The sequence below is a fragment of the Doryrhamphus excisus genome, chromosome 5 (assembly GCF_030265055.1).
Source record: "Doryrhamphus excisus isolate RoL2022-K1 chromosome 5, RoL_Dexc_1.0, whole genome shotgun sequence".
Lineage (NCBI taxonomy): Eukaryota > Metazoa > Chordata > Actinopteri > Syngnathiformes > Syngnathidae > Doryrhamphus > Doryrhamphus excisus.
Window position 1 is genome coordinate 15349321 of NC_080470.1, and position 26917 is coordinate 15376237.

At 39.7% G+C, this 26917-nt stretch overlaps 1 protein-coding gene across 2 annotated transcripts; it reads right to left on the reverse strand.

Annotated features, from left to right (window-relative positions):
- Window positions 1-26251, reverse strand: LOC131129883 (cortexin-1-like). 2 transcript variants are annotated; one of them, XM_058073819.1, is made up of 4 exons: window positions 26145-26251; window positions 10830-10918; window positions 3021-3083; window positions 1-731 (listed from the first exon to the last, which is right to left on the reverse strand). In XM_058073819.1, the coding sequence occupies exon 4, from the start codon at window positions 394-396 to the stop codon at window positions 1-3; it is 396 nt and encodes a 131-aa protein (XP_057929802.1). In that variant the 5' UTR covers window positions 397-731; window positions 3021-3083; window positions 10830-10918; window positions 26145-26251. The 2 variants fall into 2 exon arrangements, with proteins under 2 accessions (XP_057929802.1, XP_057929803.1); XM_058073820.1 differs by lacking the exon at window positions 3021-3083.
- Window positions 26252-26917: the final 666 nt, after the last annotated feature.

Below are 26917 nucleotides of genomic sequence, written 5' to 3' on the forward strand. Positions count from 1 at the left end.
CTACACCAGCGCGTAATCAAACTGCCCCCTCTCCAGCCCCTCCTTGTGGTCAGTCCAGGATGATGCGGGCATGCGACTGTAAGGGTCCAGCAGGATCCTGAAGCACCTGACCAGCAGGAAGACCAGGAAGAGCATAAGGAGGCCCACGAAGGCCAAGGCGGTGCGCTGCTCTGTGTCCACCCCCACCAAGGCCAGAGGCGGGTTGCTGCTGCTGCCGCCGCCGCCGCTGCCAGCGCCGCCGGGGAGAAAGGAGGAGCCGGCGGGGGACAGCAGCAACTCGTAGTCCAGCGTGGGCCCATCGTTCATCCTCCACGGGGCCCGGAGGCAGGGTTTGCACACCGACTGGATGGTTGGCGTGTTTGGGGGAGGTGAGGAGAAGGAAGGGAAGGTGTTCATCAAGCTATCTGGGCGCGCCTCTGTGCTCACATGTGGAGCATATGGGCTAATCGTCAGGGGGATTAGAACGCCGACCACCCTCCAGCGATGATATTTTTACAGTGATAATCGGGTTCTGTGATGCGAATGTCTCAGCGGGTGGCGACCGATAAGCGGGTCACAGGCATCGAGTGTTCACGTAGGTTCTTCTCACCATGAGTGACACCACCGCCGCTTCCCCTCCCCACGGAAAGTCGAATGGAGAAGCAGCAAGACAAGTTGAATGAAGTTGTCGTTCATAAAATGGCCACGCGTGTCCTCACAGGGCGCCGATGAATGGACGTCACAGCACACGCCTAAAAGACAAAGTTGCATCCGGTGAGGGGGGGGGGTTGAGGGGGGGTCGATTTCCTATTGGCTTTCTTACCTTTGGCTCATTCGCTTGCCAACATCACACCTTCAATTTCATCATTTTTTTTATTATTTTGTCTAAATTTGGCATTTTTAAGCATAATTATGATAGAAATAATATACTATATTATAATAAGAAGTAATTTTGTGGTTTGTGGTTTAATATTATTAGCAAAAAATGCATATTTGAGCTTCTGATGAAGCATAACAATGTCAAAATGAACTCAAATACAAATATAAGGCATTCACAAGACGCATTCAAAGACATTGTGTTGATATGTAGTACTGCACTATGGAGGACCAAAACTGCCAAAATAATGAATAAATAAATAAATAAAAGTGAAAATAAAAACAAAAATGGAAAAAAAATCAAAAAATTAAATACACAAAAATAAATATAAATGGAAATAAAAACAAAAAAATATATACATAAATAAATAAATAAAAGCAAAAATAAATACAAAAATAAAAAACAAGATTCAAAAATTAAAAATAAATACAAAAATAAATGTAGAAATAAATACAAAAATAAATATATACATAGAATTACATATCAATAAATAAATAAAATTTCCGTCGGGGAGGAGAGAGATCAGGCTCCAATAAGGCTTCCACCCGGAAAAGCAGGTAATTCGGGGAAGCATTATCCGAAATATCTGCTAGCAAACGGAGATCCCTGGAGATTGCAGCCATATTTACCGCCATTGAGAGTGGTGTGGTGACTTCCTCTTGCTGTGGCTGTTTGCAGGCATACCTAGTCGATTTTCGCACTCACATGTCGATCAACCAATAGGCGAACAGTTCAACCCAAGACACACTTAGGACCGCCCCCTCATTTGAATAGTTTTTCCTTCTGCATTTCAAGCTGACATTGTCTGCAGCATGAAATAAATACATATGAGAGCAGAGTGCTTTTATTTATTTATTGATATGTAATTCTATTTATATACTTATTTTTGTATTTATTTCTACATTTATTTTTGTATTTATTTTTAATTTTTGAATCTTGTTTTTTATTTTTGTATTTATTTTTGCTTTTATTTATTTATTTATGTATATATTTTTTATTTTTGTTTTTATTTCCATTTATATTTATTTTTGTGTATTTAATTTTTTGATTTTTTTTTTCATTTTTGTTTTTATTTTCACTTTTATTTATTTATTTATTTATTATTTTGGCAGTTTTGGTCCTCCATACTGCACAGTATGATCTTACTGTGATGTTGGGTGAGACACACAAGCACCAGGCTACGCCCATGTTGCCCTTCCAGGAGCTAACAGGTGACGTCTTGTAATGACGCTCCATTAGGAAGCCGATGATGGCCGCATTAGCCGTAATGAATGCGCCATTATGGTCGTCGGGATGACATTACATCAGACCTCATTTGTCAGTGCACAGTTACGCCGCCGGGCCGCCGCGCCGCCGCGCCGCCGGACGCCTCCTTGTCCGCTTTCATTGGTCCCGAAGCGTTGATGGAGAGGCGGACAAAGCCGAGGCTCATCAATAATCTAAAATCACTCCTCTCCCGTGACGGAGCGGGTCACTCAGTGCCGACGACACACGATAGCCGCATCCTTGTTTGAAGTGGATGGATGGATGGATGGACAGAGCACGTGTTGCTATGGTGATCGATAAGTGGGACACTGGTAGGGGGGGGGGTGCTTTTATTTGGCACAAACTCATTGTCTGTCTTTGTCAATTTCTTCTATCTGGACCAGGACCCGTCTCTAGGGTGCCTGTTGCACCGACTGGCTCTGTGTGTGTGTGTGTGTGTGTGTGTGTCAGGGCCTCCTTCGAGAAGCCAAAAACGAGGTGATAAGGTCCCGATGAAGGACATTATGATGTGAGGGTGGAGTGTCTGTCTTGTAAACAGAAGAATGACATCCAGTGTTGAAGTGTCCTTGAGCAAAACACTGAATCTCTAATTGCTCCTCGCGAGTTCCTTGGCATCTCATCTTCTTTTGTTCTGCCTTATGTATACACCATGTGGGAGTGTATGGACTTATATATACATATATATATATGTAATGTAGGGTTGTTATTTCATGACTAGAGGGCTCCAATAACATTAAAAACTGCATTTAGACGGTCATAACCGGTTTTATATGTCTTATTTCCTCATATTATGTCTACTTTATTGGGTAATAGGAGTGTAAAGGTGGATGTAGGGTTGTTATTTAATGTCTAGAGGCCTCTAATAATGTTAAAAACCCTGCAATGTCTCCCTCCTCACCTCTCGTTCTTCTCCCTGGAGACCAGACGAGACTTCTCCAGGAGATACTTCTCCACCACAGCTCTACAGGAGAAACAGCAAAACCCAAACTTCCAAATTCAAAGCCTTAAACCAAATTCCAAATGTTAGTGTGAAACCCTAACCTGAACTTGAAACCTTAATCCAAATTTGAAACCCATCGTACATTCCACCTTCAAACCCTAGTTTCCCAATTCCAAATGCTAATGTGAAACCCTAATCCAAATTTCAAACTAACCATATACCCCAATTCCAAACATGCATCCTAACCCTAATTTCAAATGCTAACATGAAACCTTAACCCTAATTTGAAATAACCCAAATTCAAAGCCATAAGCCTTATTCCAAATGTTAGTGTGAAACCCTAACCTGAACTAGAAACCTTAATCCAAATTTGAAACTAATCGCACACCCCACCTTCAAACCCGAGTTTCCCAATTTCAAATGCTAACCCTAATTTCAGAGCAAAATGTGCCCTAAAATGCTAATTCTAATTTGAGACTAATGGCAACCCCCAATCTGAAACCCTAAAAACCTTAATCCAAATTTGAAACCCAACGCACATCCCACCTTCAAACCCTAGTTTCCCAATTCCAAATGCTAATGTGAAACCCTAATCCAAATTTCAAACTAACCACATACCCCAATTCCAAACCCTGGTTTCCCGATTCCAAATGCTAATGTGAAACCCTAACCCTAATTTCTGAGCCAAATGTGCCCTAAAACGTTAATTCTAATTCGACCCCCAATCTGAAACCCCAATAATCCAATAATAAACCATGACCCTTATTTCAAATGCTAATTTCAACCCTAACCCTAATTTCAAATGCTAACATGAAACCTTAACACTCATTTGAAAACCTAATCCTAATTTGAAATAACTGCAAAACCCGAACTTCCAAATTCAAAGCCCTAAACCAAATTAGTGTGAAACCCAAACCTGAAACCTTAATCCAAATTTGAAACCCATCGCACATCCCACCTTCAAACCCTAGTTTCCCCAATTCCAAATGCTAATGTGGAACCCTAATCCAAATTTCAAACTAACCACATACCCCCATTCCAAACCCTAGTTTCCCAATTCCAAATGTTAGTAGTGTGAAACCCGAACCCTAATTTCAAACTAACCACATACCCAAATTCCAAACCCTGGTTTCCCGATTCCAAATGCTAATGTGAAACCCTAATCCAAATTTCAAACTAACCACATACCCTATTTCCAAACCCTGGTTTCCCGATTCCAAATGCTAATGTGAAACCCTAACCTTAATTTCTGAGCCAAATGTGCCCTAAAACGCTAATTCGAATTCGACCCCCAATCTGAAACCCCAATAATCCAATATTAAACCATGACCCTTATTTCAAATGCTAATTTCAACCCTAACCCTAATTTCAAATGCTAACATGAAACCTTAAAACTCATTTGAAAACCTAATCCTAATTTGAAATAACTGCAAAACCCGAACTTCCAAATTTAAAGCCCTAAACCAAATTCCAAATGTTACCTGAACTTGAAACCTTAATCCAAATTTGAAACCCATCGCACATTCCACCTTCAAACCCTGGTTTCCCGATTCCAAATGCTAATGTGAAACCCTAATCCAAATTTCAAACTAACCACATACCCCAATTCCAAACCCTAGTTTCCCAATTCCAAATGTTAGTGTGAAACCCGAACCCTAATTTCAAACTAACCCTATACCCCAATTCCAAACCCTGGTTTCCCGATTCCAAATGCTAATGTGAAACCCTAACCCTAATTTCAAACTAACCATATACCCCAATTCCAAACCCTGGTTTCCCGATTCCAAATGCTAATGTGGAACCCTAATCCAAATTTCAAACTAACCACATACCCCAATTCCAAACCCTGGTTTCCCGATTCCAAATGCTAATGTGAAACCCTAATCCAAATTTCAAACTAACCACATACCCCAATTCCAAACCCTGGTTTCCCGATTCCAAATGCTAATGTGAAACCCTAACCTTAATTTCTGAGCCAAATGTGCCCTTAAACGCTAATTCGAATTCGACCCCCAATCTGAAACCCCAATAATCCAATAATAAACCATGACCCTTATTTCAAATGCTAATTTCAACCCTAACCCTAATTTCAAATGCTAACATGAAACCTTAAAACTCATTTGAAAACCTAATCCTAATTTGAAATAACTGCAAAACCCGAACTTCCAAATTCAAAGCCCTAAACCAAATTAGTGTGAAACCCAAACCTGAACTTGAAACCTTAATCCAAATTTGAAACCCATCGCACATCCCACCTTCAAACCCTAGTTTCCCGATTCCAAATGCTAATGTGAAACCCTAATCCAAATTTCAAACTAACCACATACCCCAATTCCAAACCCTGGTTTCCCGATTCCAAATGCTAAATGGCCCCCGAAGAAGGCTAAGGAAATCCAGCCAATGACGGCACAGTGAGACCACTCAGGAGGCTGGACAGAAACCCAAAAAAACATCTACCGGCTGAGGTACCGAGATACCACAGGCCGCCTTCCTAACCGCTCTACTGCAGCTCCCAGCACACATGTGCTACTTCCTGGGTGGATGTCGCTGTGGCTGATGCTGATGCTGTCCCTCCAAGCAAGACCCCATCTGGATCCCACACGCGATGAAAACCACCAGCAGGCTCGCTGCAGTCAGCTTTGATTTGTTATTTATACCTGATGGAAGACACGTTATGACCACGCTCGGGTTGCTGTTGCAATGCACCAACGGAAGGCAACAGGCGGCATGTTATGTTGGAGGCGTCGTACTCACACAGCAAGCAGGACGGAGTTTGGAGTCCTTTCCCATCAGTGCTGGTTCTAACATGCTAAAGTCCTTACAGAGCTAAAGCTGTCCTATAAAGACTACAAAACACTTCAGTCGCTATGATGGCAAAGTAGGAAGTGGGCGGGATGTGGGGCAAATGGATATTTTCCCCAGGTTCAGCTTTCAGGTATTTTATATTCAGGTATTTTATATTCAGGTATTTTATATTCAGGTATTTTATAGCAGCTTTTTGGGTCAAAAGTACAGGTATTCAATATCGCCAGATCTGAACTGACTGACTGGTGTTGGAGGTGTTTGCATGCGTGAGTTTTCTCCGGGTACTCCGCGAACATGTATGCTAGGTTAATTAGCCACTCCAAATTGTCCATAGGTATGAATGTGAGTGTGAATGGTTGTTTGTCTATATGTGCAACTGTGATTGGCTGGCCACCAGTCCAGGGTGTACCCCGCCTCTCGCCCAAAGACAGCTGGGATAGGCTCCAGCACCCCCGCGACCCTCGTGAGGACAAAGCGGTATAAAATGAATGAATGAATGAATGAGTGTAAAGGTGACTATAGGGGTGTTATTTAATGTGTAGAGCTCTCTGATCATGTTAAAAAAATTATTTCTATGCTCAAATTATGACATTAATAAATTGGTGGGAATTCACTGTCTTAAACGAGGGCTTACTGTGGCAACGCTCTTTTTTAGATTAGATTAGATTAGATTCAACTTTATTGTTATTGCTCATGTCACTGGTACAGGGCAACAAAATGCAATTTTGATGTAGAGTAGATGATCTTTGACATTGCCATCTCTGTTGAATAGACAATCTACGTATGTGTATGGGCAGGACAATGACTCCTTTACTGTGTGCCTTTGCGCACTGCTTGCTACGGATATAAACAATCTTTTATTCATCTGTTAAAGCAGTGTTTCCCATACAGTTCGTACACCTGTCCAGGGTGTACCCCGCCTCTTGTCTGAAGTCAGCTGGGATAGGCTCCAGCATACCTCCCTATACATCCCTCCAGCAACTCTAGTGAGGATAAGCATCATAGCAAAATTTATTATGAAGAGAGAAAAAAGTCCCTGTGTGAAGAAGTGACCCCCGCCACCCCCATAACCCCCCCAGCCCCACCCCCCCCAAACCCCCCACCCCTAAAGAAAGTCATTGAGATTTATCTATCAGTGTGGAAAAGGTTATTAAGCCATTTCTAAAGCTTTGGGACTCCAGCCAACCACAGTGAGAGCCATTATCCATAAATGGCCAAACATAGAACACAGCGGTGAACCTTCCCAGGAGTGGCCGGCCAACCTAAATGACCCCATGAGCATGGTTAGAGGGTTATGGGTTCGGGGTAGGCAGTTAGAGGGTAAGGGGTTAGATCAGGGGTGGGCAAGCTACGGCCCGGGGGCCACATGCGGCCCACTAAGCGTTTGAATCCGGCCCGCCAGTTGCTTTCTATAGTAATGGTAATGGTTTAATTTCATTTGAACATGCATCAGATTACAATTGAATGCATCACATAATCAGTTCACAGTTCCACATGTCCAAAAGGAGTAGGAAGAAGCAAAGCTTATTAAATCCTACCCCTCCATCTGGTACTTTTACAATCAGTAACTGTTACATTTGTTCACTTCCTGCTTTCCATAATACAGTTTAAGGTTTTTTTTTGTTTTTTTTAATAATGTACCTCGTACCGAAGTACGAGGTGATGTGACCCTACAATGACATAATAATTTGATCACTTCCTGCTTTCCTAATATGGTTTAAGGTTTTTTTGTTTTGTTTTTTTGTTTGTCACGTACCGAAGTATGAGGTGATATGACCATACCATGGCATAATGGGTACCATGGTAACTGTCAATATAGTGATTTATTGTATTTATTAGTGATTATTTAGCAAACATCAACTGCTTCTAAATATTTCAAATTTTAACATACAACAGCTGGCAACATAAGTCAAGTCGGATGTATGATTCAGAAAAAAAACAAAACTGTAAAATTCTATTTCGTAATTTGCTGTGGTCTGATAGTGACAGCTGATAGTACGACACTTTTACAGATAAAATTAGACTAATAATTCAATGCGGACTGTCAGAATTATAAGCGTAAAATAGTGCGTATTAAATATATATTCTGCCCCCCCGAGACAATTTTGTTAACTCAAAGCGGCCCGCGAGTCAAAAAGTTTGCCCACCCCTGGGTTAGATGATTAGGGCTCGATGGTAGGAGCCTAGAGGGTAAGAAGTTTGGGGTTAGGCGGTTAGCAGGTTAAGTCTTGCGAGTTGCCTTTTAGGATTTGGGTTAGATGGTTAGAGAGCAAGGAGTTAGGGGTTAGGCGGTTAGGCGGTTAGCGGGTTAAGGCTTAGGAGTTCCATCCCCCAGGGGGGCGGCCACTTGTTGTAAAGTAGGTCACCTTGATCTCCAGAAAGCCAAAAATATTGAATCGAAAAGAAGCTCAATATATGCTTGTATATGAAATTATGCAAGCTGGAGAAACAGCACACAGCCTTGCAGGTATTTTTAGAGCGTCTTTGCACTCGACTCGCTCACGACCAGACATCTCCTCACGCGTCGTAATTCGCCTGGCAGACAGGCAGGAACGACAATAAGGATGATAAAGTTGGACAATTAAACATCTCCGTTGTCGACTTGGAGCAGCGAGAAGGAGAGCGTTTGTGTGCAATGCTGGGTGCATCGGAACAAACGCACCCACTCCACCCCACCCGCCCAGCCAGGGCCAGGAAGAGTTCCTTCAGTGTGCATGCAAATGAGGAAGCACTCAAGACTGCTGACCTTTTCAAAGCAAATGTTACCACAGAAAAGGCAGCATGCTGGGAATTAACTCTTTATAGGCCACCCTTTCAATCAAGTACATGATTTTATCCCCGGACAGCAACTCCAACCCATCCCATCAATGCTTACATTTTATGAATGACCATGAATAATGCTACAGTAAACCTCGGATATATCGGACTCGGATATATCGGAAATTCGCTCACAACGTAATGCATGCATCTGTAATGCATTTCCAATAAAAATTCATTGCATATATCGGATTTCGCCTATTTCGGACAAAATCTCCAGTCTCGTTCCAATGCATTTCCATTAAATTTCCCTCGCATATATCGGATGGCCGCATCGTGGCGCTCCGATTCGCCGAATCGTGACAGGCCGCTATACGACGTCATTTGCAGCGTTTGCAGCGTTGCCTGCGCGTCCAGGTACATTGGAAACATAGTCAAGGAAGTGCCTTTTTATAACGGATAAAATCCGATTTACGCATATACCGGATATAAATCCGATATATGCGTAAAACGGACATTTTCCGGTATACGCATATAACGGATTTCGCTTATATCGGACAAAACCAGTGGGAACAATTGAATCCGATATATCCGAGGTTTACTGTATTAGTTACATCTGTTATCTTATTTTTGTCTTATTTTGAAATTCTGGTTTAAGTACTTTGGCGGCTTGTCCATGGTACACCCAACTGGGAGGACGCCTCGGGGAAGACCCAGGACACATTGGAGAGACTATGTCTCTAAACTGGCCTAGGAACGCCTTGGGATCCGCCAAGAGGAACTGAACAAAGTATCCGGGTAGAGGGAAGTCTGGGCTGCGACCCTCACGACCTGATCTTATTTTCATTAAATAACATCAGAATCCGCTTAAGTCGATATTGTTTATGTCAACAACCCGTTTATGTCGACCTACTCATCAAGTTCCACTATGTTCTTCGTATGACTAAGAAGCTAAGTTAACATCGGTTAACATACTTAGCATCATACAACTGTTTAGTTACCTCACACACAGCCACTTCCTGTTCAGGTCAAAGTACCGGACATTCTGGTGTATAAACCACACCCACAACATTTTGAAAAAAAAAAACAGATTTCAACATATATTAGCCAAATGAACTAATATCATTTAATGACGTGCACGAGTCTGTGAGGACTAGGAAGGTCACCATTTTGCAGGAGATCATTAGGTCATCAGAGGACCCAGATCCGAGAGGCAGGCCAATGTCACTGCAGCGCCCCAATGAATGCAAAGGATTATGGGAAAGCTTAAAAAAAAACTTAAAACTTATAGTGGTACATGTTTGTATATTAGCCAAGTACACCTTTTGAGTGTTAAGTTGCTATGTGATGAATTTAGGTTTATTAGTAAATCTTTCTTAGGATGTTTTTAAGATGACCGTGAGTCATACTCTTATGTTGTCATACTCTTATATATAAGAGCTTGTGATTGGCTCTTGCCAGAGAAAGATAAATTAAATTAATTCTGTAATTTCTGTTTCCATTATGTCGACGTGAGTGGGTGGTTGACATAAACGGGAGTGCCCCTTCATAGGGCAAATAACTACAAATTTGGAATGACAAGGCCAAATGCTTCGTCATTAGGCCGTTGGAGCGATACCAATATTTTCTATTGGTAGTATTCGGAAGAGTTGGTCCTCCGTGGTCCACTGTACACCTCTCAGGAGTTAAGAGCGGTGCCTTGTCGCCAACACATGTACTCCCCGCTCATCGGTTTGATGAATGGGATTCGGAAAGCAGAAAAAGTGTCCCACTGCTGTTGGAAAGCGTTCCAATCAGCTCCCCGGGAAAGTGACATTGTGGCAAAGCGGACAAACGAGTGAGGGGATATATAGGGAAAGACGAATGGAAGTGTACACAGATGAAGGAGCAAGGGGAAAGAACATGCTCGCTGTGATTCTCCACAACAAGCAAGCAATTCCATCTGGGAAACTGGCCGCCATCTATCATTTCATAGCCGGCCCCCGCACACGGCTTCAAGTCTATTTCCTCTATCAGCAATTTTAGGATGGGGGGGGGGGGGGTTCAAGGTCAACTCCGCTTTGCTGTTTTCAAGATTCCAGATTATTCTGTACATTTCAGATGTACTGTACTTTAAATAAGACCAATTTAAACCAATGTGTGTGTGTGTGTGTGTGTGTGTGTGTGTGTGTGTGTGTGTGTGTGTGTGTGTGTGTGTGTGCGTACCTTTCTCCAAAGACGTCACGCTGGATCAGATTTCCAGACATGGCCTCCGGCATGCCGTGTCGTCTCCTCTGGTTGTTGGTGTCACTCCCCTGACAGCATGAGGATGAAATTTGGGGTGTTTGGATGTGATCAATAACAGTATCAGCACATGACTTAGACCTGCGTCACAGCCCACCAGCGACCGCCTGGCATCACACTGAGGGGGCTTGTGAATATTTTACCTGCATGCATTTATCACTGGAAACCCCTCCGATTTAAGATAGACACCCAAAGCACCCCCCCCCCATCCCTGTCCACTGCAGCGCCTTAATCGCCTGTGTCGTATCTAACCATCAGTGCCATCCCAACGCTCCCCTGTGCCGTCATTTGCTTCCCTTTTTAAAATTGCCCTTATCACCCTCTCAACGCCACTTCCCCCCGCCCCCCCCCGCCCCCATGTCCCTCCAGTCAGAGTTAATAAACGTCAGCCCAATCATCCCCACCTACATCCTATATTTAATTCACCAATCCTGCGCATGAAATATTCATACTGCGACGGGGCGGGAGGGTCCACAAGTGGTACGTAGTATCTGAGTGGGTCAGCAAAGGGAGATGATATGGAAAATAACACCACGTCCACAGGAACACTGCATATTTGGAAAAGACAGAAAAATGTTAAGTATTGGCTGGGCCACATGAGCATCCAATGTCGCATGGAAGCACATTTGTTGATTGTTTTGTCCACAAGAATGCTGCATGTTAAAAAGGTACGTATAATAAAATGTAAAATTATTTCTTTTTTAAAGATTGTGATTTTTTTTAAGAAATATATGAAATAATTGAGCTATATGTTTAGTTATTTTTTTCCACTAACACTAAATTATAACAAAATGCAAAAAAAATTACGTTTCTCTCCACATGGTCTGTCCAAATGCTAAATATTTTAAAAGAAATTTCAGTGACAGCAACATAACCAAAACTTAATGATACAAAAATGGTTCATGAAATCATTTTTTAAAATAAGTTAAAAATGTTACGTAAAAATTATGTTTTTATGTAGTATATTACAAAATAATATATTTGAAAAATAATTAAAATATTAAAACATATATATTATATATACTGTATTATTTATATGTTGTATTATATGCATATACATAGATATATATGAATTTCTATCTATTATATATGGTATAATATATTTACTTGCTTCTACTATATATACCAGGGGTGGGCAAACTTTTTGACTCGCGGGCCGCATTGATATAATAAAATTTCCGGGGGGGGGGGGGGGGGGGGGGGGCAGACTATATATTTTACACGTAACAGTCCACCTGGTATTATTGTATCTGTAAAATTGTCATGCAATCTGCTATTATTATTTATTATTTTATATTTATATTTAAATATTTTAAAAATAATAAAATATTATAATAATTACAATAAAATTAAAATAATAATTATTATATTATTATTATGTAAAATATGCAAATATAACAATATTATTATATATAATTAATATAATAATTAGCATTAATATAATAAATATAATATCATAATAGTTATAATAATAATATAATAATTATTATTTTAATTTTTATTATTATTATGTGCTTGTGTCTCTTTTTTCAGGAGCACTTTGTAAACAACAGACCATGTCAAACAACGAAATTGATACAACCATCAAAAGGTTGGCTCAGGCCATGATGCCATGATGCCAGGTTGTATGTTGAGTTCAAATTAAATACTTTTGAAAGATTGGGCGGGCCGTATTCAAACACTTGGCGGGCCGGATGTGGCCCCCGGGCCGTAGTTTGCCCACCCCTGATATATACATATATATATATATTTCATTATCATTTAATTATTCAATATTTCTTTTACCCCAAAAACTAAATACAAGAGAGTTAATGTATTAAAAGTAATAAGTAAAAATTATGAAAATTATTTTCTTACTAGAATATAGAATATAGAATATATTTTGAAAATAGTTAAAATATAAAAACGGTGGCATGTATATAATATCAACTTTATTATACATCTATTATATATTGTGTGTGTGTATATATATATATATATGATGTATACATTTACTTACTTGCTATATTTATTTTTATATTATTTAATTACAATTTCATTCTTTTTTAACCAAAAAAACTAAATGCAAGAAATGTTACATTTCTGTCCACCAAACAGTGAAATATTATATAATATTAAGTAATAAGTACAAAAAAGCATTGTACACATAAACTCACATAAACATGAATATGATTTATTTGAAAGAATCTCCAATAAAGTTTGTTTTCTTGTGCTGAATTCTCATTCCCTAACGTTACCTTTTCCGGAAGTGGCTTTCTTCAGGCCTGTCATTGGCTAGCGTCATTATGGGTCATTACGCCATTTTACATTCTGCTTGTCTGCCAAAGTGTTTTCATGTGGATGATGGAGTTATTAGTTTCATATTTCTATGAAGAGGGACAAGTACTGGATGCTAAGTCAGAAGCGGATGAAAGGAAGGAGGACAGCAGTAACGGAGAATGCTAATGTCTACCATTCAGACACAGTGGCGGTCTGCGGCTACCCGGGGAACTCGGAAGGTCACATGGCATCAATCACACACATCTGGAGGTCGAATGGAGAGAAGGAGAAGCGAGGAGAGAAGAGAAGAAATGAGATTCAAGTAAAGATGAAAGTGCTGCTATGATATGAAGACGTCAGCACTTTCATCAAGTCTGAAAACAGCACTTCCACTTCCAGCAGGAAGCCGCCTGTCAAGTCCGCCGGGACAGAACCAACACGGTGCCCACCTGTCACCCCGCCCACGCTGACAGACACTTTTATTCCGTGCTCCGCCCACACCACGCTCATGAAAAGGCAGGAAAGAAACTTTGTGCTGCGGGAAATGTGAAAACAGGAAGTTCAATAATAGTTTGCACTTTCAACAAAACCATCAACACACGACTCGGTAACAACCTACAACAAGAACAACAACACATTAACAAATACAATCATAACAACAACACAACCCGATAATAACCTACAATAGTAACAACAACACATTAACAAATACAATCATAACAACAACACAACCCGATAACAACCTACAATAGTAACAACAACACATTAACAAATACAATCATAACAACAACACGACCCGATAACAACCTACAATAATGACAACAAAACAATAACAAATACAATCATAACAACAACACGACCCGATAACAACCTACAATAATAACAACAACACATTAACAAATACAATCATAACAACAACACGACCCGATAACAACCTACAATAGTAACAACAACACATTAACAAATACAATCATAACAACAACACGACCCGATAACAACCTACAATAGTAACAACAACACATTAACAAATACAATCATAACAACAACACGACCCGATAATAACCTACAATAGTAACAACAACACATTAACAAATACAATCATAACAACAACACGACCCGATAATAACCTACAATAGTAACAACAACACATTAACAAATACAATCATAACAACAACACGACCCGATAATAACCTACAATAATAACAACAACACATTAACAAATACAATCATAACAACAACACGACCCGATAACAACCTACAATAATAACAACAACACATTAACAAATACAATCATAAAAACAACACGACCCGATAACAACCTACAATAGTAACAACACATTAACAAATACAATCATAACAACAACACGACCCGATAACAACCTACAATAATGACAACAAAACAATAACAAATACAATCGTAACAACAACACGACCCGATAATAACCTACAATAGTAACAACAACACATTAACAAATACAATCACAGACAAGAATGAGCAAGGGAAAGGAAGAAGGATGAGAGGAAAGAAGGGAGGAAGGCTGAGAAGAGAAGAAAGGATGGGAAAAGGAGTGAGAAAGAGGAAAAATGAAAGGAAGGGTGGAAGGAAGAAAGGAAGGAAGGAAGGAAGGAAGGAGGGATGTTAAACGGAAGGAATAACTGATGGAGAAGGACAAAATGAAGGGTAGAAGAAACAATGGTTGGAAGGATGAGAAGAAGGATGAAAGAAAAGGTTGGGAGGAAGAATGAGTGGGTGGATAGAGGTTAGGAAGAATGAAGAAAGGGTGAGAGGAAGGATAGAGAGAAGGAAGGATGAATGGGGAATGGAGCAAGGGAAAGGAAAAGGGAGGAGAAAAGATGGGAAAGACGGAAGGAAGGCTGTTAAGTGTTTGCATGGGAGAAAGGATGGAAGGGATGAAGGAAACATGGAAGAAAGGATAGTTGGAAGGAAGGATGAAAGAAAAGGTGGGAGGACGCGTGAGTGGAGGGAGGGAAGGAAGAATGAAGGAAAGATAGAAGGAAGTCTGGAAGGGTGGTAGGAACAATTGAAGGAAGCAAGGGAGAATAGGTGGAAGAAAGGATGTGAGGAGAAATGGAAGGAATGTGGAGAGGAGAGGAAGGAAGGCTGGAGGAAGGATGAGGAAGAAGGAAAGATGTAAGGTAGTAAGGTCCACTTCAAAATACTCATGTACTGTAAATAGGTGACAGTAAGCAATAGGAAGTAAACAAGAAGTAAAAAGGAAGTAAACGGTAGAATGGTGTATGATCTTGTAGTCCATATGGTGAATTGTATTGTAGTCCATAAGGAAGTATTGTATTGTATTCCATATGGTGTATTGTAGTGTAGTCCATATGCTGTATTGTAGTGTAATCCATATGGTGTATTGTAGTGTCGTCCATATGGTGTATTGTAGTGTAGTCCATCAGGTGTATTGTAGTGTAGTCCATATGGTGTATTGTAGTGTAGTCCATATGGTGTATTCTAGTGTAGTCCATAAGGTGTATTGTAGTGTAGTCCATAAGGTGTATTGTAGTGTAGTCCATATGGTGTATTGTAGTCCATATGGTGTATTGTAGTGTAGTCCATAAGGTGTATTGTAGTGTAGTCCATATGGTGCATTGTAGTGTAGTCCATATGGTGTATTGTAGTGTAGTCCATAACGTGCATTGTAGTGTAGTCCATATGGTGTATTGTAGTGTAATCCATATGGTGTATTGTAGTGTAGTCCATATGGTGTATTGTGGTGAAGTCCATAAGGTGCATTGTAGTGTAGTCCATATGGTGTATTGTAGTGTAGCCCATAAGGTGCATTGTAGTGTAGTCCATATGGTGTATTGTAGTGTAGTCCATATGGTGTATTGTAGTGTAGTCCATAAAGTGTATTGTAGTGTAGTCCATATGGTGTATTGTAGTGTAGTCCATAAGGTGTATTGTATTGTAGTCCATATGGTGTATTGTAGTCCATATGGTGAATTGTAGTGTAGTCCATATGGTGTATTGTAGTGTAGTCCATAAGGTGTATTGTAGTGTAGTCAATATGGTGTATTGTAGTGTAGTCCATAAGGTGTATTGTAGTGTAGTCCATAAGGTGTATGGTGGTGTAGTCCATACGGTGTATTGTAGTGTAGTCCATATGGTGTATTGTGGTGTAGTCCATAAGGTGTATTGTAGTGTAGTCCATAAGGTGTATGGTGGTGTAGTCCATAAGGTGTATTGTAGTGTAGTCCATATGGTGTATTGTAGTGTAGTCCATAAGGTGTATTGTATTGTAGTCCATATGGTGTATTGTAGTCCATATGGTGTATTGTAGTGTAGTCCATATGGTGTATTGTAGTGTAGTCCATAAGGTGTATTGTAGTGTAGTCCATATGGTGTATTATAGTCCATATGGTGTATTGTAGTGTAGTCCATAAGGTGTATTGTAGTGTAGTCCATATGGTGTATTGTGGTGTAGTCCATATGGTGTATTGTAGTGTAGTCCATAAGGTGCATTGTAGTGTAGTCCATATGGTGTATTGTATTGTAGTCCATAAGATGTATTGTAGTGTAGTCCATATGGTGTATTGTAGTGTAGTCCATAAGGTGTATTGTAGTGTAGTCCATAAGGTGTATTGTAGTGTAGTCCATATGGTGTATTGTAGTGTAGTCCATATGGTGTATTGTGGTGTAGTCCATAAGGTGTAGTGTAGTCCATAAGGTGTATTCTGGTGTAGTCCATAAGGTGTATTGTAGTGTAATCCATATGGTGTATTGTAGTGTAGTCCATATGGTGTATTGTGGTGTAGTCCATATGGTGTATTGTAGTGTAGTCCATATGGTGTATTGTAGTGTAGTCCATATGGTGTATTGTAGTGTAGTCCATAAGGTGTATCGTTGTGTAGTCCATATGGTGTATTGTAGTGTAGTCCATATGGTGCATTGTAGTGTAGTCCATATGGTGTATTGTAGTGTAGTCCATATGGTGTATTGTAGTGTAGTCCATATGGTGTATTGAAGTGTAGTCCATAAGGTGTATTGTATTGTAGACCATATGGTGTATTGTAGTGTAGTCCATAAGGTGTATTGTAGTGTAGTCCATAAGGTGCATTGTAGTGTAGTCCATAAGGTGTATTGTAATGTAGTCCATATGGTGTATTGTATTGTAGTCCATAAGGAAGTATTGTATTGTATTCCATATGGTGTATTGTAGTGTAGTCCATATGCTGTATTGTAGTGTAGTCCATATGGTGTATTGTAGTGTAGCCCATATGGTGTATTGTAGTGTAGTCCATAAAGTGCATTGTAGTGTAGTCCATAAGGTGCATTGTAGTGTAGTCCATATGGTGTATTGTAGTGTAGTCCATAAGGTGTATTGTATTGTAGTCCATAAGGTGTATTGTAGTGTAGTCCATAAGGTGCATTGTAGTGTAGTCCATAAGGTGTATTGTAGTGTAGACCATATGGTGTATTGTAGTGTAGTCCATATGGTGTATTGTGGTGTAGTCCATAAGGTGTATTGTAGTGGGTGTATTGTGGTGTAGTCCATAAGGTGCATTGTAGTGTAGTCCATATGGTGTATTGTAGTGTAGTCCATAAGGTGTATTGTAGTGTAGTCCATATGATGTATTGTAGTGTAGTCCATATGGTGTATTGTGGTGTAGTCCATATGGTGTATTGTAGTCCATATGGTGTATTGTAGTCCATAAGGTGTATTGTAGTGTAGTCCATAAGGTGTATTGTTGTGTAGTCCATAAGGTGTATTGTGGTGTAGTCCATATGGTGTATTGTAGTCCATATGGTGTATTGTAGTCCATAAGGTGTATTGTAGTGTAGTCCATAAGGTGTATTGTGGTGTAGTCCATATGGTGTATTGTAGTCCATATGGTGTATTATAGTCCATAAGGTGTATTGTAGTGTAGTCCATAAGGTGCATTGTAGTGTAGTCCATATGGTGTATTGTAGTGTAGTCCATAAGGTGTATTGTAGTGTAGTCCATATGGTGTATTGTAGTGTAGTCCATATGGTGTATTGTGGTGTAGTCCATATGGTGTATTGTAGTCCATATGGTGTATTGTAGTCCATAAGGTGTATTGTAGTGTAGTCCATAAGGTGTATTGTTGTGTAGTCCATAAGGTGTATTGTGGTGTAGTCCATATGGTGTATTGTAGTCCATATGGTGTATTGTAGTCCATAAGGTGTATTGTAGTGTAGTCCATAAGGTGTATTGTGGTGTAGTCCATATGGTGTATTGTAGTCCATATGGTGTATTATAGTCCATAAGGTGTATTGTAGTGTAGTCCATAAGGTGTATTGTAGTGTAGTCCATATGGTATATTGTAGTGTAGTCCATATGGTGTATTATAGTGTAGTCCAGGGGTGCTCACACTTTTTCAGCATGCGAGCTACTTTTAAAATGACCAAGTCAAAATGATCTACCCGCTACAAAAATGCAAAACATCTATTTATTTTCAAATGTATTGGGGATTATTTGTACGTACAATGTATGTTGATGTACCTTACATAACCAAATGAGCCAATATTGCAAAACACACATCATTAACTATGAACATTTTTTGTAATTACCTGAGTTTACTTTGATGACTTGCACTGAATTGAATCAGCCAGGGATGCATAGTCCGGACAGTAGCTGCTGATAGCCAGGTTAGCCAGGCAAACGCACTTTGAAAAAGACATTGTGAAAAAAAAAGTCCACCTCCCATTCCGTATGGAAGTGATATGTTTTTGCCTTTTTACTTGGTCCAGCTACTTCACTCATTTTAGTGACCATAAACTTTATCGAGGGCTTAAAATCTGACGCAATTCGCCGACTAGCTTAGCACTTTGCATCGTTGTTTACGCATGAGCGGTGACCTAAAGGTCAAAATTCAGTTGTCATCTGACTGGTTGTCCTGTATGTCAATCAAGTAACGGGGATGGATGATAGGCTGACATCGTAAGTTCTGCTGCACTTAGAGACGTTGTTTGATTTGATTGGTCGCCCGAAGGGCAACATTCAGTTGTCATCTGAATGGCTGCCCTATATATCAATCAAGTGACGGCATTGATGCTAGGATGATATTTTTTTAATGTCACGTCGCGATCGACCGGTAGATCGCGATCGACTTAATGAGCACCCCTGGTGTAGTCCATATGGTGTATTGTAGCATAGTCCATAAGGTGCATTGTAGTGTAGTCCATATGGTGTATTGTAGCGTAGTCCATAAGGTGCATTGTAGTGTAGTCCATATGGTATGTATGTTAAGAAAAGAGGTTGCTGACGTGTGATCCCACGGTGCCAAAAGATGTGAGCATCTGAACTGCTAAGCGGCGCTTAAAGGCAGAAAAAGACACGGCAAAGACACAAACACATCACCTTGCTAAAGTGAAGGCCGACTGTGCCGCTGATTACATTATTGAGCTTACGGCGGGCGGAGAAAGGGGCGGTGGGTCGTAACGGACCACATGACCACATGAGGCCAAACACATCTGGGCTTTGCGAGAAAGAAAAAGATTATCTGCACTTTTGCTTTGCGGACCATCAGCACTTTTCATTGACATATGTCCTGACTTTTTCTTCTCTGCAGGGTTTGCAGTTAATGGACTCACCCCGCGAGCCGCGTGCGCCGCGTGGGCGCTCGGGTGGGTGGTGGGGGGTGTCTTTAAATGACACCAAATAGCTTGTTTATGACCTTGTGTGCCGCCGAGCCACATTACATACAGCCAAATTCAATCACACTCACTGTGACATTGCTATTATTTCAGGGGCAATAAACTGCACTATCAAAAACATATAGATGAATATATTCCTATTACAGAATATACAGCTCATTTTCTCTCACACACGCTTGAAAAAGGCATTTTGAAGTGAAGCATAATACAGTATTTAAATGACAGGTGTCAGAAGACAATTTTCCGTCTTTAAGGGAGGCCTGATAGCATCTTAAAGACCCCCCAGTGGTGGGCCATGTCCAATAAACAACATGGGCTTCACTTTCTTACATTTATATACAGTAGTGTGGAAAAGTGTTGGCCTCGGGGTCATTTTGTTTGTCCGGCCACTCCACTGGGAAGGTTCACCACTGTTCCATGTTTTGGCCATTTGTGAACAATGGCTCTCACTGTGGTTGGCTGGAGTCTCAAAGCTTTATAAATGGCTTTATAACCTTTGTCATACTGACTGAGCTCAATTAATCTAAGTTAAGTTATGTTTTAAAACGGGGGGCAATCACTTTTCCACACGGTCATTTGGGTTTGGATTTTTCCTCCCTTAAGGATAAAAGATTTTATTTCAAAATTGCATTTTGTGTTCAGTTGACGATCTTAAACATTTAAGTGTGACAAACATGCAAAAAAAAAATCAGGGATGGGACAAACGCACTGTAAATAACATTTCTTATTATTCTTATTATTCTTATTATTCTTATTATTCTTATTATTTTTATTATTCTTATTATTCTTATTATTCTTATTATTCTTATTATTCTTATTATTCTTATTATTCTTATTTATTTATTTATTATTATTGTTTATTTTTTTGAAGAAATTCATATTTTGTAGTCCAGTGGCTGTTATAATATTATATTAAAATAATATTATTAATATTATTTATAATTATAATATTAAAATATTATAATATATTTGCAGTGCATACTTTTCTTTCTTTCTTTTTTTATCTTGGCTTTCAGGCAAAAATATTTCCAGGTTTTTTTTGCCAGGTTTTTCAATTTCCATACCACAAATTGGGGTGCCCTATAAAAAGACCCTATGCGTTGCTGACTCACTCTCATTTTTTCATTGAGTGTGATGGGTAAATAACCCGCCATGGGGCCAAAGACAGTTGCAGGTGGCAATTTGATAAAGAAGGTGAGAAACTACTGAATTAAAAAATTAAGTCAGCATAAAAAAACTAAGGTGGCACCTACTCCCATCTTCCCTCTCTGATCCTCACCCTCTTGCATTGTTTATTGCATGTCAAGTTATAATTATTGTCTTGTTTGTTCATATTTTTGGATGAATTAGACTGACATGATTTGGGGGGGAGGGGGCTGGGTGTGGGCTGCAGACCCCTGTAGCAGTGGATGTCCTCCTGTGGTAAACCTCAGAAGGGCTTTTGCGGGCAGGGGTTTCTCTTTTCCTGGAGCAGCCACGCTGCTCTTGTTACAGGTCATCAGAGGAGGACACTGACGAGGGGCTTCCTGGAGATCAGCATTACCGCTGCTTGTTGTCCATTTGTCACCAGTGGTAAGCTGAGAGTGGACATGTCGGCCAAGTTGGACGCCGACTTTTCTATAGGATCCCTGTCGGGTCCTTTAGTGCGGACAAAATTAGATCCAATATAAAATGATCATTTATGCAAAAGGTTGTATTGTTGGTATTTGCTCAAGTTAATAAGACCTATCATGTTATGTTTTATAATATTTGGACCATTTCTGTCTAATTTATGTTGATTATATTTGCAATCATGCTGCAAAAAATATGCATATTTAAGCCAATTTTATATGTTTTTGGCTTAAATGAAGCAATTCCAAGCGTAAAAATGGCTGAATGAAGTAAAGTACAAATACAGTCATTCAGAAGATGCATTCAAGTACGTTGGTAATGATATACACTGGTCAATAGGTGTCAGTAATGTTACTATTGATGAGACAATGAAAGAAACAAGGAGCTGTCCCAACATAGTCCCTAACATAGTGTCTTATTTTCTCTTATTATGTTGACTATATTGGGTAATCAGAGTGTAAAGGTGACTATAGGGTTGCTATTTCATATGTAGAGAGCTCTAATAATGTTAGGCTTCCTATGCAAACTACCAAAATCTTTACCAAAACTTAATATCGTGTCCACTTGGTCGTGTGCATCCATTTATTTAGTGAGGCTTGGGGTTTGAACAAAGCGCATCGTGCAGCTCCACTTAATGGAGCACCCCTGAACGCCGTGGGTGAGATTGGACGTGCGGAAGCCCATGCCGATAATTCATGAAAACAGTATGACTCCCACATATATACAGTATATCGGCTTTTTTAGACTGTTTCATTTGAAACTGAATTCAGTTATTATTATGGAGTACCACCTTCTAAATACAGTTTTAGCATAATCAGAGCCTTCGGGACATGAAGTAACACCCCTACAGTTGACTACCAGATCTGTTGGGAAGGCTGAGACACCATGTAGGTCCTATCAATCTAGTTTTAGCGTCACAGTGTGACTCAGTAGAACTGCTACGTATGTGGAGTCCCGCAGGGTTCTGCTCTGGAGCCTGTGTTGTATTTGCTTCCTTTGGGAAAGATCATTCGCTTGCTCCTTCAAGCCATCTGCGTTTCAGAAGTTAGACTCCCTGAAGAGCGGCTTGGAGGAAATCAAGAACCGGGTTGAGTGCTAACTATCTGCAGCTAAACGTCAATAAAACCGAAAGTCTGATTGTCGTCCTCTGATGAAGCAGACCTTGGGTGACTTGGTCAGTCATCCAAGCCATCCGTTCGAGCCTTGGGTGTTATCTTTGGCGAGGGCAAGTCATTAGAGCAACAATGCAAACAGCTGACGAGAAATTGCTTCTTTCAAGTAAGAAATATCTCCAAAGTCAAGAATATTTGTGTTATAGGACAATTTGGAGGCAATAATTCATGCCTTTGTCTCTTCACGATTCGACTACTGTAAAAGTATTCTCTTGTTTAGGCAAGAAAGAGCTGTCTCGCCTACAATTGGAGATGTTTTACGATTCTGGTCCTCACTTTTAGAGCACTGCATGGTCAGGTTCCAGTCACCTGATTCTTCGTTTTCACACAGAACCTACTGATGGTTCCATGTTTTTGTCTATGAAAGTTGCGATATAAAGGTGGAATAGTGCTTACTTATGTACCTATAGTCACTTTCATACTCCTATTACTGAATACAGTACAAGGAAATAAGACATAAATAATACATCATTTAGACTCATTCAAAATGTAATTTTCTGACATAATAGGCCAGATTCAATCACAAAACAGTGGCAATTTTCAATATAATTTGGAAAAGCGGTGAGAGACTGAAGTCGCAAAATTGGAAGCAGGAAGTGGCAAGAGTGGACTGTACATAAAAAATGTTTTCTTCAAGAAACTACTTAGTGCAAAATCGCAAATGAACACATTTTTTGTCTGGATCAAATCCCCAGCCCTGTGCCTTAAAAGGTAGCAGCTGTACCATTACACCACCACTATAAACAAATGAATTCTGCATTCTTTTGTACATTACTGACACCTAGTGGTCTGTGTAGAATCATTTACTACAGTAAACCTCGCATATATCGGACTCGGATATATCGGAAATTCGCTCACAACGGACAGATAAAAAAGAACCGATTTTTCTGTAATGCATTTCCAATAAAAATTCATTGCATATATCGGATTTTTTGCGTATAACGGATAAAATCCGATTTACGCATATACCGGATATAAATCTGATATATGCGTAAAACGGACATTTTCCGGTATACGCATATAACGGATTTCGCTTATATCGGACAAAACCAGTGGGAACAATTGAATCCGATATATCCGAGGTTTACTGTACTTACATCTTCTGAATGCTTTATATTTGTACTTCATTTCTATGCTTGACAATACTTCATTTAGTCAAAACAAAAGTACAACTTGCTTAAATGTGCATCTTTTTTTGTACTAATAATAGGTCACATTCAACCACGGAACTATAATGATTTATTAACAAACTTACTCCTGAAACATATCGGAAGTATATCATCACAACAAAATGCTTAATTTAGGCAAAAACAAATGACAATTATTGTAAAATATGCCCGTACTCTTTACTAATAATTGATAATTGTCTGCATTCAACCTTTTTACGCCGCTTATCCTCACTAGGGTCGGGGGTATGCTGGACAAATTTTTTTTAACTGCCCGACCATGCCTCAAAACGTAGCAGCTGTACCATTACACTGACAGAACGAACAAGTAAATTCTGCCATTTTTTTTGCCATATTTTTTTTTTTTTTGTGGCAAATTGTGACTGCCGTGTCAGATTACTCGCCCCCGCCCCTTCTGTCTTTGCACATGTGCTGAGAATGCGCCCCCTTTGTGCAAAATGTTGTTATATTTTGCAAATTTACACTTTTTGTCAACTATTGGGGGGGCTTTATAGAGTTATATATTTTAACAAAAAAAACTGATATGAAGGGCTGCAAGGCAGATGAGTGGTTAGTGTGCTGACCTCACAGCTAGGAGACCCGGGTTCAATTCCACCGTCGGACATGTCTGTGTGGAGTTTGCATGCGTGGGTTTCCTCCCACATTCCAAAAACATGCTAGGTTAATTGGTGACTCCAAATTGTCCATAGGTATGAATGTGAGTGTGAATGGTTGTTTGTCTATATGTGCCCTGTGATTGGCTCTCTCGCCTCTCGCCCGAAGACAGCTGTGATAGGCTCCAGCACTCCCAAGACCCATGTGAGGATAAGCGGTAGAAAATGAATGAATGAATAAAAAATGATACGCTTTTCCGTACCTTGCTTCTAGATTGTAATCCTGACCAAGCAAACTGAAAGTGAAACTTCAGTTTTGTCCAGTGATGCTCCAACAGTCAGCGAAAAGCCAGCCCAGGACGGCAGGACTTAAACAGAAACCCAAGTCCCCCACCAGAGGAGTAAGAAAATGAACGGAATTTGATTACTAGCCCCCTATTACTGGGTTCCATCAAAAGGTGATGGGGTTACATTTGCACCACTGCTAACACTGCTGAGATCACATGACGTCTTCCATCCCTTCCTAAAGCTGGGAGCGTGCGGAGATGACATAACGATGAGAAAAATTATATTTTTCCATTTGAGTGACGGTTCCTAAATGAAGGATTCTGCCAAACGTCTTGCTGTTTGTGCATCTGTGCCATCCTAACGACCTGTAATGGCGCTCCGTGTGTGTGTGTGTAGGGGGGGGGGGGGGGGCGTCTCAGCGGGTCGTTCCGTCACCTCAAGGTGTCTCCCTGCTGGAGAAACGAGGACGAGGAAGGAAGGAGCAAGCTGCTAGTTTGAATATCGATGTCAGGGTGGTATCGGTACAGGATTAATACTAGCAAGACTTCAGTTTTCTTCCATGTTTATGTATTATTTTGTTTTGGTGTTGAAAAATACTGTATGAATGTATTAATTATTATACACTCTAATTGTGTTTTGCCTTGGTTATCATACAAAATTTGGAATTTGCACTGCATTGTATCCAAACACCTTCCTGCGTCTTTTATTGAGTCTGATTCCTAAATAATCCACCATGGGGCCAAAGAGAGCAATTTCTCGAGTTAACATCTCGATATGATTGTTCATATTGTTGTAGCGGCCGGGCAACCCAGCATGCCTTGCGGAGATTTTGGAAATAATTTAGCACTTAGTTGTTTGTTCACCCCCGTAGTAGCAGCACTTGATTTATGAGGCGTTAACTTGCTGTGGATGCGTTGTGGTTGCCTTTTGTTGCACCGTGAGCAAGTATGCCATTCTGATAGAGGACCTATGATAGAGGATTTTTTAACCCAATGGCGCCCACGAGTCAAAAAGTTTGCCCAAGCCTGATTTTTGCATCATTTTTTTCAATATGTAATATATGTAATATAACATTAATAATTATTATTAATTATTATTATTATTATTATAATAATTATTCTATATAAAATATTTGGTTCATATTTATGGGTGTCTGGAAGGGAATCATTATTTACTGTATTACTTCCTTTGCCCAAGTAAAAAGTATTGGTATTTGTGATACTGGTTTTGGATTGATAGCAACAAAAAATAAAAATGTATGCATGTGAAGTATCTTTCCCCAACGTGATGCAGGTTTCTATATATTATACATAAAAAATATATATATTTTGCTGTTGATTACATACAAACAGGATTGTAACTTTTGAGTTTTGCCATTAAGAAGGTGCGTTCAGGAGCTCCAACTTGTCTTGTCGCCTTATTGTTCGTCTTTTGTCCGAGCATCACGAAGCAAACGTTGGAAGGAAAAAAGACGCACCAACCTGAACCCGAGCGAGCTTCGTCCGCTGAAACTTCGGGATGCTCTCTTCCTCCTCCGGCACCTCCTCCTCCTCCTCCTGCTGCTCGCCTGCCGCTTGCTTGCTGGCTGAGCCTCCTTTTGCACGGCGGACGCCCGCTGCAAAGCGAGAGCACTCCCCCCAAGCCACGCCCACGCACGCCTGCAGCCAATCACGCAGCGACTTTCTCCACCAACCGTCAGATTTTTGCTGTGTGACTTTAAAATAAATAAATAAATATAATAATTAATTAATACTAGATAAATAAATATATATGTACATTAATAATATAAAACAGTATATTAGGTACACCTACACAATCTAAATTAGGCATGTTATATATATATATACGTATATGAACCCATATATTGGAATATATATATATATATATATATATATATATATATATATATATATATATTCCAAGGGTGATTTGAACCCATATTTTACAGATCTTTTTTACAGATATATATATATATATGCCTTGCACTGGGATAGGCTCCTGCATATATATATATATATATATATATATATATATATATATATATATATATATATATATATATATATATATATATATATATATATATATATATATATATATATATTCCAAGGGTGATTTGAACCCATATTTTACAGATCTTTTTTACAGATTATATATATATATATATATATATATATATACCTTGCTCCTGCATATATATATATATATTCCAAGGGTGATTTGAACCCATATTTTACAGATCTTTTTACAGATA